The sequence below is a fragment of the Alternaria metachromatica genome, assembly GCF_023757995.1.
Source record: "Alternaria metachromatica strain BMP 0045 chromosome Unknown scaffold_4, whole genome shotgun sequence".
Classification (NCBI taxonomy): domain Eukaryota; kingdom Fungi; phylum Ascomycota; class Dothideomycetes; order Pleosporales; family Pleosporaceae; genus Alternaria; species Alternaria metachromatica.
Genome location: NW_026055495.1, coordinates 1,193,520 through 1,211,340, shown reverse-complemented (window position 1 = coordinate 1,211,340; position 17,821 = coordinate 1,193,520). Strand labels below are relative to the sequence as shown.

The 17,821-nt window shown below is 53.8% G+C and overlaps 5 protein-coding genes across 5 annotated transcripts; 3 read left to right on the top strand and 2 right to left on the bottom strand.

Annotated features, from left to right (window-relative positions):
• Window positions 1–177: 177 nt before the first annotated feature.
• Window positions 178–1,894, top strand: J4E83_002758 (uncharacterized protein; the record flags this gene model as incomplete). Its single annotated transcript, XM_049329699.1, has 2 exons — window positions 178–905; window positions 958–1,894. The coding sequence occupies 2 exons, from the start codon at window positions 178–180 to the stop codon at window positions 1,892–1,894; spliced, it is 1,665 nt and encodes a 554-aa protein (XP_049191378.1).
• Window positions 1,895–2,189: 295 nt separating this feature from the next.
• J4E83_002757 (uncharacterized protein) lies at window positions 2,190–6,704 on the top strand (the record flags this gene model as incomplete). Its single annotated transcript, XM_049329698.1, has 2 exons — window positions 2,190–2,194; window positions 2,297–6,704. The coding sequence occupies 2 exons, from the start codon at window positions 2,190–2,192 to the stop codon at window positions 6,702–6,704; spliced, it is 4,413 nt and encodes a 1,470-aa protein (XP_049191377.1).
• A 2,120-nt stretch (window positions 6,705–8,824) lies between these two features.
• On the bottom strand, window positions 8,825–10,803 carry J4E83_002756 (uncharacterized protein; the record flags this gene model as incomplete). Its single annotated transcript, XM_049329697.1, has 2 exons — window positions 8,825–10,349; window positions 10,397–10,803. 2 exons carry the CDS (start codon window positions 10,801–10,803, stop codon window positions 8,825–8,827), a joined length of 1,932 nt encoding a protein of 643 aa, XP_049191376.1.
• A 1,117-nt stretch (window positions 10,804–11,920) lies between these two features.
• Window positions 11,921–12,505, bottom strand: J4E83_002755 (uncharacterized protein; the record flags this gene model as incomplete). Its single annotated transcript, XM_049329696.1, has 1 exon — window positions 11,921–12,505. One exon carries the CDS (start codon window positions 12,503–12,505, stop codon window positions 11,921–11,923), a length of 585 nt encoding a protein of 194 aa, XP_049191375.1.
• Window positions 12,506–16,411: 3,906 nt separating this feature from the next.
• J4E83_002754 (uncharacterized protein) lies at window positions 16,412–17,239 on the top strand (the record flags this gene model as incomplete). The annotated part of the gene is made up of 1 exon (XM_049329695.1): window positions 16,412–17,239. The coding sequence occupies one exon, from the start codon at window positions 16,412–16,414 to the stop codon at window positions 17,237–17,239; it is 828 nt and encodes a 275-aa protein (XP_049191374.1).
• Between the last annotated feature and the right edge of the window lie 582 nt (window positions 17,240–17,821).

Sequence of the window (17,821 nt, the reverse complement as noted above, 5' to 3'; positions counted from 1 at the left end):
CTGCCGCGCTGTTATCGCGGTGTTTGTTTTGTTCTTATACTGGACGGTTCCGAGGTTGCGACATCACGATACGGTGTTTCTAGGTCGTCGCATTTCCCATCGCAGCGCAAGGATCCGACGCGCAGTAAGAGTCGGTTTTCTGAATTGATCGTGGGATATCTGGACAACGAGGCCATCATGGCGAAGAGCGTTTCCGTCACCGAAGGCGGAGCAGGAGGAGGAGGACAGGATGCCACACGAAGACGGGCTTCGATCAACGACCCGGGCGCCGACGCTGCCCTGGCGAAAATGGGCTACCAATCTGAACTACCACGGAATCTGAGCATGCTGAGCGTCCTCGGCATGTCGTTTGCCATCATGGCCGTTCCATTCGGTCTCTCAACAACACTCTACATTACGCTTACGGACGGGCAATCGGTGACTGTGCTCTACGGCTGGATCCTCGTCTCCCTCATCTCGCTCGCCATCGCCGCGTCCCTTGCTGAGATATGCGCTGTTTACCCCACAGCCGGCGGCGTGTACTACTGGTCCGCCATGCTCTCCACGCGCGAATGGGCACCCATCGCGTCGTGGGTAACGGGCTGGTTGACTTTAGTCGGAAACTGGACGGTTACGCTTTCGATCAATTTCTCCGGCGGCCAACTCATCTTATCGGCTATCACGCTGTGGAACGAGGACTTTGTGCCGAATGAATGGCAGACTGTTCTTGCGTTTTGGGCGGTCATGCTGATTTGCATGGCGATCAATATCTTCGGGGCGAAGCATCTCGATCTGATTAACAAGATTTGTATTTATTGGACGGCGACTAGTGTGGTCGTTATCATGGTTGTGCTGTTGACTATGGCGGATACGAAGAGGGATGCGGAGTTTGTGTTTGCGCATTATGATGCTAGTCAGAGTGGATGGTATGTTGTCTTGACATGGAATATGAGACGGTTGGACTAACATTACTGCTAGGCCATCAGGATGGGCTTTCTTCGTCGGTCTCCTGCAAGCTGCGTACACGCTGACAGGCTACGGCATGGTCGCCGCCATGTGCGAAGAAGTCTCGAACCCGTCCCGCGAGGTCCCCAAGGCCATCGTTCTCTCCGTGGCAGCAGCCGGTGTCACCGGAGTCATCTACCTGATCCCCATTCTCTTCGTCCTCCCCGACGTCCAACTCCTCCTCGACGTCGCAAACGGCCAACCCATCGGCCTGCTCTTCAAGACCGTAACCGGCAGCGCGGGCGGCGGCTTCGGGCTGCTCTTCCTTATCCTCGGCATCCTCTTCTTCGCTGGCACAGGCGCTCTAACTGCTGCATCACGCTGCACATATGCGTTTGCTCGCGACGGAGCGATTCCAGGTTCGAGACTCTGGGCCAAGGTAGACAAGCGCTTCGATATCCCGCTCATGGCGCTCGTCCTCTCTACAGTCGTCGACTGCCTCCTCGGCCTCATCTACTTCGGCTCCTCAGCTGCGTTCAACTCCTTCACCGGCGTCGCTACCATCTGCCTCTCCACCTCGTACGGCATGCCCATCCTCATCTCCGTGCTGCGCGGCCGCAGAGCAGTCAAGCACTCGTCCTTCTCGCTCGGCCGCTTCGGCTACGCCATCAATGTTGCCATGATTGCATGGATTTGCCTCGCTGTCGTGCTCTTCTGTATGCCGGTTAGTCTTCCTGTCGAGCCTGCTACCATGAACTATGCGAGTGTGGTTTTCGCGGGTTTCGCGGCGATTAGTGTGGCGTGGTACTTTATCAGTGGCAGGAAGGAGTTTTCGGGCCCGCCTGTGCCGACGGATGCTGAGCCTGGAGAGGAGACTGTTGTTGCGGGGTTGGCGGTGCAGGATAGTCGGCAGGATATCGAGGGCAAGGGCGATATGGATAAGGGTGTAGAGCACGATAAGGTGTACTGAGTGGGAGATGTGATAGAGGTTTATGTACTTTGAGACTGTTTAGTATTATACTCTCTATAATCTAGAGTGCACACAATAACTTGCAATCTGAGCTGCTGTGTCGAGTAAATTCCTCGATGTCGCAATTAGAAAAACGGTAGGTTTCCGCTCGAAGGTGAAGGGTGACGCCACAGGACGCTAAGCCACGGCTAGCGGGGGTACGCGGTTACGCGATCCACGGTTGGTCGCAAAGCACTCAACGCGACAAGCACCATCTCTCCCATGGACGTGTTGCCTGCCGCTGAGACTGATGGAAATGAGGTGAGTGCTTCTCTTAGTAGTGATATCCATTGTCATGTCGTGTAATTTCTCATAGTTGCACATGCGGTGCGATAGATTAAAGGAGCCGACTAACATGTGCAGCGACTGGCGACATTCCATAGTCGACCTCACCTACGATGACGACGATGCGGAAAGCGACGAGGACCCGCTGTCCTCGTTGCCCTTGGCGACTCCCACACCGACTCACCCTCACCTCTCCATGAGCGCGCCCCTGCCTCCACCTGCCTCATCGCGACTACCTCCTCCTGCGACGCGACCCGCACCTGCATACGTAAACCCATACCCTCCGCTACCTGGAACCATGCCGAAAGCGACCAATTCGGCGAGTATGGGACGCCTTGGCCTGGCGCCCAACACTTACGTGCCGGTTCCAGGCCAGTCGGGCAACGGGGCAAGCGACTCGCGGGCAGCAAAAAGAGTCAAGACATCAGACGGCGCCTCCAGATCGTCAACACCACCTGCAAAAAAGCCGACTCCAAGCAGAGGGATACCGCCAGCAGCGCAAGCCGCGACACTGGGCAAGTACAAGCTCAACGCCTGGGCAGCGGAATCCCGTGCGGCAGTACCTCCTCCAAGTGCCACACCGAAGCCCAGCGCTACCAATGCCAACAAAGCTCCATCCGTTCAGGATATCAACAAGGCGCTAAAGACGAATGCTGGGCCTATGCTCAACGGTGTCAGGACATCCAGTCCGCGCGCGCTTCACATTGGTCGCCGGCCAGGTAGCAGCTCAGGTCCAGTCAGTGCAGCACCACCGACACGAGAGACACCGCGAACGTCACAGGCACCCGCCATTCGACAACAACAATCCCGTGAAGCGACTGCATACAATGGAGCGAGTGCGGGCATGCCAACTAGAGGCCAAGGGAGACCGCGCAGTCGCCCTTCGCCAGGTGCAGGCAACGTCCCATCAAGGCCAAACTACTTCGCGGGCCCTGCGAAGGAGCAGATTCCAGATGAAGATGGAGATAGCGTCATGTCCGATGTCTCGTCTTCAGCAGACTCTGTACCGCAACAGCCATCGGACAGGGTAAAGAGCGGACATGCCCAACCCGGTCTCGGACCAGCAGTCGCTGCATTCCACTCGTCCACCCTCCCAAAGGGCGCGAATGTACCTGCACCGCCTCCCTCTATCGGACGCAAGAAGACGATGAACCCGTTCGACACGGCACAAGATAATTACCTAATCTTTCTGAAGGAGGTTAAGCAGTTTACATGGGCGCAAATTACAGCAGAGTACAACCACGACATGCCGCACCGTCCATACGCAGCACTTCAGTCTCGGTATTCAACCTTCCTCAACAAGAGAGACCGATCTCAGGATCCCTCCACGTTGATACTACCCCCTCGGTGGGCTGCAGAAGCGACTGTTGACTGGAATGTCATCCGTAGTACCAGCGCTCCATCAAGAGGGCCGAGGAGCAACATGTCCGCTTCGCAATCTCACCAACCTAAACGCCAGGAGCAGGCAGTGCCCAAATACCTACCAGTTCAACAGACTATCGAACACGACTACTCCTCGGGGGGAGACTCTGCACCTCGGCGAGAGCGATCGCGCCGGACACAGCGAGTCAATTATACTTGGCCGAAGCAACGGGGTGTTCCGGCAGCTGGGATTGAAGAGGAGTTCATGGAAGACAACTACGAAGCCTTCGCGGACGATTTTGGTCACGCTCGGTCAGAGACGTCTCCAGAGGACGACATTCCTCTGCCTAGTAAGGCGATCGCCGTCGAGAACGAGCCGGTAGACGTTCATTTCAATGCAGATGATGCTGAAATAGGATTGAGTCTCCGACGTACGAAGTCGCGCAAGGAAACGACTAAGAAAGTGCCATATCTCAGCACTTCGCAACGCCTGTCGGTACAAAACCCGCCTGCAGGGGACTGGGACCAGTTGTCTAGTCGCGATTGGCAAGGAACTCTAGTACATGTCGACTTTAGTCCAGACGAGATCGCTTCGGTAGAGAAGGCTATCGCATTGACGAGAAGAACCACACCCACAATATCACGGCACCGCACAACAGGAAGGCAGCTGCGCGAAAACTTGAAGGCTTTTACAGAACCGCAGATTCTTCGACTGATCGAAAGCCTCCTTTATCGTTTGCCCTGCCGCGATCGGAGCAGCATCCAAGCCTTTATACAAGATGCATTAGCCGGCGATGTTGCAGAAGTACCGCAAATACAGAGGCTTGCAGCTGCGCGACCAGACACAGAGATGCAATCAACCCAGAAGCAGTCCACAACATCGATCATCCGTCAACGTGAGCTAGGCCTCCAATCCAGAAGAGGCTGGCATAGTGCGTCAAATCCGCTTACCTACCAGGTCAAGAACAAGTATATGGATACCATGGGACCGGCAGCTTGCTGGACGGGCGCATCAAGTGACATCCACACTGTTGCATGGGCGCCGGATGGTGAGCACTTTGCTGCTGGTGCTGTGGCTGTTGACGATCCAGACTCTATGCAATACAACCGACCCAACAACCTCCTCTTCGGGAGTGCCGTGGATGGCACAATCCATGAATTGGCAGAGCACTATAAGATTCGCCAGAAGACCGAGACCGGCGCTAACTCAAGCCATGCCATGTTCGCCTCCCAAGACCCAAAGCTTTACACTACAGTCAGCTCGGTAGCGTTCTCGAATACCAGTCCTTATATGTACTCGTCGGGTTACGACGGACATATCGGTATCTGGAGAACAGACTCAGAGGTAACACAGCCAGTGCTAGCTGCGAAGCTCAACGTGAAAGACCAAATCGATATCTTGTCAGTCAACCCTGTGAAATCTGGCGTTATAGCAACGGCAGCGAAGGTCTTCAATGAGAAGGCTATAAGGGTACTCAAGATAGACGAAGCGGAGCCATGGAACTTTACCAAATCGAGCTTTCACTCAAACAAGGCTGTCGCGCGTGCGGATCTGAGAATTCTCCCTTCTGCTCTTCAATTCGAACCGACATGTGGCGGGCTTCTTCTTGCAGGCTTCGGTGCCAACCTGAAGGATACAGGCCTTGATATGACTGGCGATCTTTGCTTATGGGATGTCGAAACGCAGACCCCATACAACATTCATGGATCCAACAAGAACATCTTCGACGTCACTTTCAATCCGAACCGCTCCATCATGCCAATGTTTGCTGCCGGCTGCGTAGCAACAGGATCCACTGTCAACCGCGGTACCCGCTCAACTGTCCGCCTCTACGACGTAAGAGATGACGTTAAGTTCACATGTCCCTTGGAGTTTGAGTGTAAAGCTCTGGATATGAACGATGTAATCTGGTGCCCACATGACGAGCGACTCATCGCAGCTGGCTGTACAGACGGAAAGGTCTATGTCTGGGATGCGCGTATGCCAGATGACCCTCTTCGCGTCCTCTCTCACGGCAGCTCCCTAATGCCTCTCCAAGAGGGAATCAAGCATGAGATCACAGACACCGGCATACGGTTCTTATCGTGGGGCGAGAATGCCACTCGGCTTTACTCAGGTTCATCCGACGGTGTGGTCAAGGTCTGGGATGTTACGCGCGCGGAAGAGAACACCTTCATCAAGGATTTGGTCACCACAGACTCCGGTATCATGTCTGCTGCATTTAGTCCGGATTACAGTAAGCTTGTCGTTGGAGAAGTGAACGGCTCTATCAACGTACTTGAAGTCGGCAGGGACGATACCTCTATCAAGGATGCAGACAGGCTACGTTATGTGCCGTACCAGGATGATGAGCAAGACGACATTCAGGATGAGTCTGGCGATATCACTCGTCTAGCACCCGAGTCCGGTATTGCTGAAGGCAACTACCTACTGCAGACTCAGCAGCTACAAGTCGCGCCTATGGGAAGTCTACCAATCCGACAAGTTGTCCAAGGTGTGAACTACGCCGGTCCATTCGATGGGGGTATTGATGCGCCATATCTCCGCGAGCAGGCACTGCAGTTTCAGCTCGGTCTTACAACGTCGCGAGGCCCTCAGTGCGACATCCCTGCCTGCAAGGACAACCTCAATAAAGTCACGAGCGAGGACGTCGGCGATTCAGGACGAAGCGCAGACCGTATCCCAGATGAATTGCGTCGACAATGGAAAGCTATCGACACTAAAGGCGCCATTATACCCGGCAAATCGAAGTGCACGTACTGTGCCCGCCCTGCCCGCCCATGTACGACAGACAACAGCGACGTTGTCCTATGTGAGCGCTGCTCATTCGCTTGCTTCCGGTGTGGTTCCGTCAATCCCATTGCCCCAGCTACCACCACACTCATTTGCGACTCGTGTGCTGGTGTCTGGGACATTGGCGTCCTTGGATACGAGTGCGTTCAACAGCCGTATGCTCATAACAGGCACATGCAGTTGGATGTCCCAGCGTTGGATAGGTGGGGAGAAGAAGCTTATGCGGACAAGGAGGATGACTTCGATACGAATCACGGCGACGAGATGAATGCGCTGACCGATTACTACCTCTCTTTGGCTATTGATCGGCCGGAGAGTCCGCCGTTGTAGAGGCTGGCACTGATGAGATTGGCTGTCGAGAAGAGACTTTGCAGATGAAGTGCAGATGGATACGTGTACATTACATTATGAAAGCGAGAAGCGAGATGGTGGGAAGAAGCTTTCGCGCACATTGAGTGGCGTCGGCGATGAATGATACCCCGTGTTACTATCACATTACCCGTCTAGGTCCTCTTCCTTTTCGGATATACTAACATTGTGTGATGATGGAGCGCATCATCACCATACAGTGACTATGCGCCTCACGCCCTCTTCAGCGACACTAACTCGATTCCAGACGACGGCTCGTCATGGTAGGCCGCTTGTGGTATTTTTGTCCCCACAGAAGAACATGCAAAAGCGCCTCGAACGCTTTTGGACTCGGAGAAGAACGCAGAGACATGACTCTAGGTTGGGATGGTTTTTTTCGAAAGGCGATTGGTAAGATGGTAATGGGAATTTTCTCGCAGACGACCCGGCACATGCCAGCCATTCTTCAGGGTTTGTTTTGTTGAGACGCTGCGTCTCATGGACTGTGGCGGTATTGATTTTACAGAGGAGGAGAGGCAGAGTCTTCTCCATGTGGGCTCGATACCTCTACTTTTTTTTGTTTATAGAAGAGGGGAGGGCGAGATCTTCTCCATGAAATGTAGCCTGGTGTTTTTGGATAATGGGGAATGGGAAGGCGAGGTCTTTTCATCGACAGCCCAGCCTTGAATTTCAGGAACTGGGCGAAAGGAGGAGGGAAACGTTCTCCATGCGAACTGCTGGAGTGCGACTTTTGGTATTTAGGAAAGAGAGGAGGCGAGGTTCTCTCCATTCGCTATCACACTCGTTTTGGTAATGTGCGAAGAAGTAAATGTGAGGAAGGATGGAGAGCATCAAGACAGCAGAAGGTTTCATATCAGCTTTCTCGCTGCGCTGTGCCGAGACGGTCATACCAGGAATGGTGTATTCTTTGAAGTCGACGCAGCGAGCAGAATGCAAACAGCAAGACGCTTTTTTGGTTTTCTGTTCGTTCACAGAGGCCCGCTCTCACACATGTACCAGTCGTTGGTAGGTTTTAGGTCCGTCGTTCATGTCCTTGGCGCTCTTGCGTTTTGCAGACAAAGCAATCCAAGGTAGTTTGAGGCTGGAAGGAGGCAAAAGTCATATGGACTCGCTCAACGGTTTTTGTAAAGGGTTCTCGGAGTTTTGTGGAGGAAGGCGCAGGAGCGACCACATCGGAAAATGACGAATCGATTTTCGGAGGACGACACCCATGAACTTTTTCGTCTTCGCATTTTGGAGTAAATCGCCAGTGGTATGGTGAAGAAGTGGAGAGGAAGAGTGCGTGGGAAGGTTGGTTTTATATTGAGAGGAGCCTGGAACGGAACAACATCGATACATCAGAACTCGTTTTGAAAAGGTGGTTTCCCCTAAGGATGACCTGGTCGAACACGCCAGTGTGCAGTATATGTATCTGGAAAGAGGGAGAAGTCGACATGAGAGAAGTCTGGAGCCTTCTGAGTCCTGCGTCTTTTCCCCGAGAGTTTTGCAGAGGAGAGTCGAGTCGAGCGCGGCGAACATAAACGAGGGTGATTCTTGTTTTTGACGCTGGAACTCTCCATGATCGAGCCAGAACTTGGTTTTGGAAAATGTTAATTGTGGGTGCTGAGTTTACAAGAGTGATGGAGCGAGTAATGCAGCTTAACATACTTGTCGTAGTAGTGGCTATGATGCGCAGCGACGCCGGTCACATCCAAGAAAGTCCTGCGCTTTTCAGTGTGATAGCGAAGCCGAGAAGTGATGAGTGGAAGTTTCCTCCGCCATTTTCAAAACGGCTAGTCAAATGTATACTTTTCGCGCGCCTTGTGAGACATCAATTCGGCCTCCAAAGTTTTTGATGGACATGTGTTTGTGGTATTGATATTCTAGGATATTGGTGGGCACAGAGGAATGTGCTGTAAGATAATATGTCCATAAGTGAGCCATGAAGAACATTCGCGAGGTTTAGAGTCTGTGAACGAGGAATTCGGGGAATGAGTTAATGTTGGTGTTTTCAAAAGCCCAATTCTCATGAAGTACTCGAGCATGGTTTTTGGAATGCGAGAGTAAAATTCAGGAGTAAGAGAACTTTCCCAAAGGACGATTTATATACGACTCCTTGCCAGCGCCTCGGCCGCCTCGTCCTTGGCGTACCTAACATCCACGCCCTTCAACGCATCCTCCTTCCTCCAATCATTCAAGATCTTGATGAACGCCGGACTACCATAACCAAACGTCGCATTCCTCTTCTCCCTTTCACTATCTTTACCTTCATTGTTGTAGTACCCAGGCGTGCACTCCTTCAAGAAGTCCCCTCGGATCGCCGTGCCGTCAACGATCGTCTTCGTCCATGCCTCCTCCGCATCCTGCATCGGCTCCACCGTCCTGATTCCGCGTTTCTTGCACTCCGATATGATGTACGCATAATGAATTGCTTGCTCGTTAGTGACGTGCATGAAATTTGGCGTAAGAGCGGCTTGCACGATCTGGACGAAGAGGCAGTTGGGAAAGTTGCGCGTTCCCCATGCATGCAGCGTTTGTGCGCCATCAGCCCACTTCTCGGTTATAGTCTGGTTGTCGCGGCCGTAGATCTCGATGCCGGTTTTGTGCGACCATTCGTTTGCGAGTTCAAAGCCAGTGGCGTAGATGAGGCAGTCGAGTTCATATTCTTGGCCATCGGCTACGACGCCGTTGGGGGTGAGGTGGTCAACACCTTTGCCTTTGGTATCGACAAGCGTGACGTTGGGACGGTTGAAGGTCGGTAGGTACTCATCGTGGAAGCAGGGGCGCTTGCAGAATTGGTTATACCATGGTTTCAGAGCGTCGGCTGTTTCTTTGTCTTTCACAATCTCGTCGGTTCGATCGCGGATAGCGTTCATCTTCTTGAAGTCTGCGATTTGTCGCTTAGCTGCAGCTTCGACGGGGTTGTTTGGGTCGATGCCGGCGGTGATTAGAGACCGGATGATGTCTGTCCATCGATCGGATACCATGTCTTCTTTCTCGTAGCCGCCGTTGACGATGTTGTCAAAGTTGTCCATGCGCTTCTTCTGCCATCCTTTCTGGAGCGATTGTGCCCATGCCTCGTCCGTCGGGCGATTGCCACGAACGTCGATCGAAGAGGGCGTACGTTGGAAGACGTAGAGCTGCTTTGCCCACTCACCCAGATGAGGCACAATCTGAACGGCTGTCGCGCCTGTACCGATGATACCCACACGCTTGTCTTTGAGTTTGAGCAGGTTCCCCGATGGGTCGCCGCCCGTGTAGGCATAGTCCCAGCGCGAGGAGTGGAATGAATGGCCTTTGAAGTCTTCAATGCCTTTCAAGCCGGGAAACTTGGGTCGATGAAGAGGACCAGCGGCGGGGATCACGAATCGTGACTTGATCTTGTCGCCGCGCGCTGTGTGCGTAGTCCATTTTCCTTCCTCTTCGTTCCATCGCATCTCTTTACTTTCGGTCTGGAAGAGAGCTCGCGAGTAAAGGTCGTATTTTTCGCCAATCATACGTGAGTGTCTGAGAAGCTCTTTGGCACGAGCATACTTCTCCGTAGGCATGTATCCGACTTCTTCTAGCAGGGGCATGTAGATGTAGGATTCGATGTCGCATTGCGCTCCGGGATACCTATTCCAGTACCTCCTGGTTGTTAGTAAATGGATAGCATGCTGTTCAACAAAACATACCATGTTCCACCAAAGTCCCCAGCCTTCTCGATGATCCTAAAGTCTGTGATGCCAGCCTCAATCAACCGCACGGCGCAGACCTGAGCACCGTAACCACCACCGATGATTACCACCTCCGTCTCTTCTTCAATAGGCTCGCGCTGAAACCCCGGCTCGACCCAAGGATCGTCCAAGTAGTGTGATAAGCTGCCATCGAGGAGTATATATTGCTCTACACCTTCGTCTCGTGCTAAACGTCGATCACGCTCTTGAAGGTACTTTGCTTGGAGCGCTGCCGGGTCAAAAGGCAGCTCGTCTTTGTTTGCTATCTCTCCGGTCTTGATATCGACAGTAGATTTGGGAGCCTCTGCCTCGGTAAGAGGTACCTCAGCTATCGGAGCAGCTGCGATCGGACCTTTCGTCGTCATTTTGCGTTTAGGTGGAGGAAAGTCGATGCTGTCACTTTAGTCCAGGTTTTGGGTTTGCTTAAGGAGCCCAGTACATCAACAATCGTATGGTAGACGTCGAAAGAAATACAGGTCGATGTAGCCGCGGCAACCCCTCTCGCAACAGCTTCCCCACTCCACCATCGCTTCAGTAGGCTCGCAACGAGACTGATTATCTGCCCGCGGATGCAAGTTGCCCCGTCTGCTGATGCTACTAATCATATGCATGTCGAGCGAATGCAGCCACCAGCCATGTTGAGCGTTACTGCTAGCCCGAATGGTAAGTGGCGTTTGAGAGGACAAAGGTTCGGGGTAGATCTGTTCGTTCGGTGCAGATGTGGGGTAACTGGAGACTGATCTGCGGTCGTCGACTAAGCTCAGTCGAGTCGTAACAGGCATCAGATACCGCAGTATCGGGTAATGTTTCGAAGTTCAATGACAAGACCGAGTTGAAGAGTATCTGGTGAAGCGCATCGGTATTCGTCTTCCTCTGCGCCCCTGACGCGCGGCTCTGTCACCCGGTTGGCGCGTACAGGAATTCTAGACTCGAACCATCAACATACTCCTCCCCAAAGCTTACACTGTATCGTACGTTTCTCTGCAACCATACTCACTCGATGAAACATCACCACAATGGGGGCTGAGATGAAGTTGGGCACGAAAATGCATGACGTGGTCTTCGCGCTAACGGACTCGCTTATCCCCATGGCCATGGCCTGGCAGCAGCCCCGGAGCGCACCACCTGGCACAACTCGGCCAAAATCAAATGTGCAACTCGTATCGTGCGACGCGTCCCCGCCACGAATGCGACAGGCACAGCCCTGGTATCAGTAAGCGCCGTTACCACGACCAACGATACGGAGCCGACGTCACGATATACCGCCATCTCAATCATCACGATGAATAACGCACAGAGCAAATATGTCAATCAAGAGTTCGTAGAAGCGTAACGTGTTTCATTGAATCATCCAAAGTCGTAACCAAATCGTAACCCAAGGTATATCCCATATCCAATCCCTAGTTTATGTATAAAGAACGTAAGAAGTAATCATAAAAAGAGCTGGAGAAGTAATCGTAAAGTGCGCGGCACCAGGGCTATCTAAGCCTCGCCGTTGATCTGCATGCGTCCAGCAACGCTCCTCTTGATCTGTTCCTCGCCAGAGCAGACCTTCATGTACAGGTCGGGGCTGGTGCCCAGGGTCTTGGGGCACATGAAGACGGGCTCTGCGATCTTAAGCTTCTGCAAAGGCTGGTCGACGTAGTAGATCTGCGAAGGGCAGTATGTTCCAGCTTCGCAGTCGATCTTGCCGCAGCTGTCGTCGCTGGCATCCATGGCGAGGCCCTCGTCGTGGCCGGGGCAGTTGGACGCAGACTCGCCATTGGCGCAGTCGACGAAAGAGATGTCGTACCAGAGCTGACCGGCGGCGATGGAGTATTCGAATTGCGTGTGGTGGCCAGCGAGGAGGTTCTCGGTCTTGCTGACCTTCATGGAAGTGCTGGTACCAGTGTAGGGCTCGCTGTGGGTGGTACGTGAAGGGATGCGGACCGCTGTGGGCACACCGTGTCCGGTAGAGATCGTCCAGACCCAGATGTCGTAGCTGCAGCGGTTGGCGATGATGGCGTTGCCAGCAAGGGCAAGGCTAGCCTGGAGTGCCGCGATGGCGAAGGTGAATTTGGAAAGCATGTTGTTGATTGAGAGGGTCTGTAACGGTGTTGTTTGAAGATGTTCTTTGTTGGCGACACAAGGGAGTGTGGCGAAGTTTCTTTATAGAGACTGTGTGTTGTTGTTGGAGTGATGAATGAGTGGAGGTCCAGACCGTCAATTGAACAAGAGAGGGAAGTTTGGAAAGAATGTGATAAAGCTGTCGAAGCTTGACTGTGATGTGACAAGGAGTGTGTGTAGATCAAGAACAAAAGAGGGTGAACGTCGACTTTAAACACATGGGAATTCAAAGTGGGCCCACGGCGTAGTCCAGCTCTTTATCATACCTACATCCGTTACCGAACAAGTATGAGCCGCCAAGGCCCAACAGGCCTGCCAGGCACACCAATCATACACTGAGACATTCAGGGCAGAACAAAGCGTCTCCGAGTCATCCGGCGGTAACTGCAGATTTTTCGTCCCGCAGAGGTGTTTTCAGCGCTGTCTGTGGAGACGGGGGTATGGGTTCTGGTTGGTCGGATTGCCTAATTGGGCGGCGCATACCTCAGCGCCCTGAATATGATGTAAGGAACTGTCTAGGCTCGGATGGAACACAATTTCGGTCGTTGCTTTTTCTTTAGCCGATCCTGAAAGATAGGTGCCTTGGTCTACACTTCCAAGGCTTTGTTGCTGCGAATAGCTACTCCAATCCAAGGTACGCCCTTCGCGAGGGTCAATCAGAATGTAGCGTGGCTATACTCACACGAATAACAGCCATCAGTGGCGCTTTTTGTTATCTAGCATACTCACAGAGACGCAGTCATCTAGACGAATGCGGGTGGAGCTTGGAATAGTCTATGGGAATGCAAGGCACGGCGGATGCGCACCAATCGGTGAACGGCTAATAAGCAGACAGCGACGTGGTGAAGCCGAAAGCTAGTAGTGAAGTCGCATAGGCTAGAACGTCTTAGTGTAGGATCATGGAGTAAGATGACGATTGATCGATCGAGCACCCAATCCACCCGCATGGAAGAAGAAGCAGACCTCGCTGCGTGAACACTCAGGCTGGGAATATGTGAACGCGTGTATGTGAAGCGGCATACGACGCTCAACATGAGAACGCCCAGTGTTTCGCGCTCGACATGGCGGCGTGCCAGGTTCAATTTCATTCGTCACCCGAGCAAGGTGTGAAGGCCTCCGTGGACGTTCTTTATGATTGCCGCCAAGCCGCCATCTGGATCAGGCATCGCCTACGTTTTTGAGTTCGGGAGGCAAGAAGTGATCTCCCGTCTTCCCATGACTTCATCCTGTTTAGGTGACATGTCACTTTGCTTCTGCCTTATCTGACCGTAGTGCTTTTGGATTTGCTCGCTAAATCCTGATGTTTGTGCCAGCTGGGTGGAAAAGTACAGCAAGCTGCATGAGCTGTCAGATGACGTCGTGACCGCCATCCAGGGAGAGACACCGGACCGCCGACGTGTCTGCTGGGAGACTAACCGGCCGAGACAGTTGGCAGGCAGAGGTTTTCGTGGCTCACACGTGTTTCGTTCGCGCTACTGCAGGATTTTCGCGGTTGAGGCAGTTCTCCGCCGGGGCTACGGGCTGCATGTGAAAATCGGCGCGATGGTACCTGACGGTTAGTCCGGCACACCGGGATGAAGGATCTTCTTCAACAGCCGGGTTGACAGGAGCCACGACGACGTCCCGGTGACCTAGAGCAGCGAGTTCTGCTGACGTCCAGGTCGTCAGCACGCTCGCGCCACTCCGGCCAGCTATCTAATCGATAGCAGATAGGAAGATTGCCGACCTCCACGTTTCAGGCACGAAGGAGTTCGACGATCAACGGCGCATGCGTCAGCATCGTGCATACGCGCGAGAGAACACCTTGCAGGGCTGGCCCTATCAGGCGCGGCGACGGAGGGCGCGTTGCGACTGGGCTAAAAAGTGTGTGGATGAAGAGTTCGACTAGCATGCAGTCGAAAGCCGAAAAGAAACCACGTACCGCACTCGGAGTACAGCCGACAGCGGGGCGACAGCCACCCACATGCACCTCAAAACTTGATGACGGGCCGGGTATACCAAACGCCGTTGATGCTGTGGGTCTGCGGCAGTATTCAACGAAGACAAACCTGAGCCGCCTCCGCGAAATTGCACGGTGGCCACGCAAGACGGCTGCTTGCCGCCAGCACACGGCGACACATCATGACAAACGGCGAGCGCGTCCAGACCAAAATCGACGTTTCACTTAATCGCGAGGCCTGAGGCACGGCAGGCCTTCGGTGCTTCATCTTGAGTGAGATGAGGTTGAAAGAAACAATCTGGTGCCGCAACGGGTCGAAGATTAAACAGTGCTGGGTCACCTTGCTACAACCCCTCATTATCACTACCATTAATTTTACGACATCCTAGCTGTGTCGCGTGCTTGGGTCGAGAGATGACGTTGAATTTTGATCTCGGCTGCTGGCTGATTACCTGGTGGGCGGCTCGGGCACAGTCCTTGGAGGGTCGCTGACCATGCGGTGTACCGGATCCACGTCAAGAGACGAGATCTCGTCGCTGCCCAGGTGTACCAGTGCGCTAACACGTGGCGACCGTCCACGCGGAAGATCGATGGCAGATGGTGACACTGAAGGTGGAGCCAAGTCGAGTGTCATGAAGCGCCACTGACTCTGGCAGTTATCGTCACATCCACACGATCGCCTGCAACGGCGGAAGGATGTTGCGACAACGGGCGGCAGTCAGGCTTCCCCTCTACTTCTACCTTGTTGGGCGGCGCGATAGAAACGGGATCTCCAAATATCCCACGATTCGCTGTTTCACGATGACCTCTCCCGTCCGAGTAGAAATCCTTCGGCGGCTCCACTCTGCGAACGGCCTTCTAGAGTCTCGACTCTTCCCTCGGACAGCGATGGAGGTCGCACGGACGCGTGAATCGCTCGCCATGTGCGATACGAGCGAAAGGGCCAGCAGATGCTGTGGCACAAGAGCTGAAACTAAGGCGGACTGTAGTTGTGCAACTATTCGGACTACCTTTCACAAGAGGTTTCTCACAGAGCCGGGTCAGACCAAGCTGTACCCTGGGCTAAGAAAAACATCTGAAACCGTACCTGGTCCGAACGATTATAACAGCCAATGGGACAGCGGCGCACTTCGAGATGTCTTTACGTTTTGCCGCTCTCGACTTAGCTCTCCGCTTAATTTTCCGAAGTGGGCGTTTGATGAGCTGTCCCTTGCGCAAGCCCAATGATCGTCTGTGTTTACCCCTGACGCTTGTCACATCTGGACCGTACCAACGAAATCCGCGTCGAAGCGCCAGAGTGCACGACAATCAACGACGGATAGACAAACAAAGCTTTATTGATTGCCGCGCACAATCGCAGTGAAGCACAAAGGGTTTGGAAGGCATATAGCTACCGAGACATTCATTACATGCGATCCGACAGCAACCAATGCGAATCCGTAGGGCTGCAGACTCCAAAACCTGGCCTACGGTGACTGTCACTGAGCAAGAGACGAAATGAAAGGATGCAAGCGGTCTACCAAGGGCTTGGTTGGGACGAGGATTGCGCTTGAGAGCCTCTAGCTCCAGGCACAGGTAAATCTGCGGAGGACGGGGCCGTGGGCGGAAATGTGATGGCGCTCGCGTTTAATTTCCTGGCCCATGTCAGCTGCACAACGCCCGTTTCCTGCTTAGCGTCAAGTTGTATAAATGTAGTTTATCCCCTCTGCCTTCCTTTACTACCCCAGGTCTGCGACTTCCAGGTTCGACATCCAGTCATTCACTCTCTACACAGTCAATCTTTGACACCACGTTCTCTACCGCCCTTCGGCACAAACACGCTCACTTCGCATCTGTAACCAAAAAACAATTCGACCGTCGAACCTTACCTGTCAACTCAAGTCCAGCTCCTATCCTTTACTAAATCAACCAACACGAAATCAATCAACATGCGCTACTCGACCGCCTTCTCCGCCGCCATTCTGGCTGGCTCTGCGCTCGCCGCTCCCTCCTACGGTGGTTACGGCAGCCAGCACAAGCACGTCAAGAACGTCCATGTCGTCGTTGAGACTGTCGTGAAGACTGTCTACGTCACCGAGGGCTACGAGATCCCCAAGCCTACCAGCTCCTCCGTCAGCGCTGCGTACGAGGCCCCGGCCAAGAACACCAACACCATGCCCGCGTACGCTCCCGTCAAGCCCACCAGCACTGCCGTCTACGCTCCTCCCCCTCCCCCTGCGCCCACCAGCGAGGCGCCCAAGCCCACCACCACCATGGTCTACCAGCCCGCTCCCCAGAAGCCCACCACCTACGACGCTCCTCCTCCCCCTGCTCCTACCAGCGAGGCTCCCAAGCCAACCACCACCCCCGCTGCTCCCGCTCCCGCTCCTTCCAGCGGTGGATACATGGGCATTGTTGAGGAGGCGCGTGCCAAGCTCGGCATGAAGTCTCTCGAGTGCGACTCCAAGCTCGAGTCCAACGCTATGAACGTCGTTGTTGAGGGCAACGGTGTCATGAAGCACAAGCTCAACCCCGGCACCTACGGCCAGGTCCTTGCCCCCGGCAAGCCCGACATGGAGTCCTTCGACCACGTCTTCTACGGTGGATGGCTCTGCGAGATCCCCAGCCTGCCCGGTCTTGAGGATGTCTGCGGCAGCGCGTCCAAGGGCTGGAACTACGAGGGTCAGACCGGCCACGCTGAGATCCTCACTTCCGACCAGTACACCAAGATTGGTTGTGCTAACCACGAGGGTATCTGGTGCTGCGACCTTGCATAAGCAAATCGCAACACAGGTTATGAGGATGTATGGGGGTTACAATTCTTCTACTGTAGATGACAGGGCGGCTTGGAGATCAAACTCGCGACGCGTGCTTTCGCGCTGGTTGGAAACATATTCTTTTCTTCTGTATCTTACGGTACCAAACCTCTTTATTTTCCCTGCTCATTTTTTAGGGGAGCGCCTCTTTGCTCTGTTGCCAAATTACAGATCCACGAATTCATGACCCGAATCCCTTGCCTTTCTGTTTTGCCCATGTGACAACGCTGAATGAACAATTGCCTATCACTCCCACCCTGCGATGATCACCCTTAACACGACTACTAACAATAAAATCCGCCAGCGATCTTCGCTTCTTTGACACGCCTCGTACCTGAACACGAGCTGAGCGAGCGCACGGCAGCCAAAGAAAGAAGGTGACAGACGCGAGCCAGCAGGAACCCGGGCGGCTGCGGAGATGACCCCGTAAGCACTCAGGGCTCAGGCACACTTCGTGTTCTGTGCCTGCCAAGGGGGCGTGGCGCGTTTTTGGGCGGCTTTGCCAGACTGCCGCGCCGCTTCGTCACTCAACTACAGAAGGCA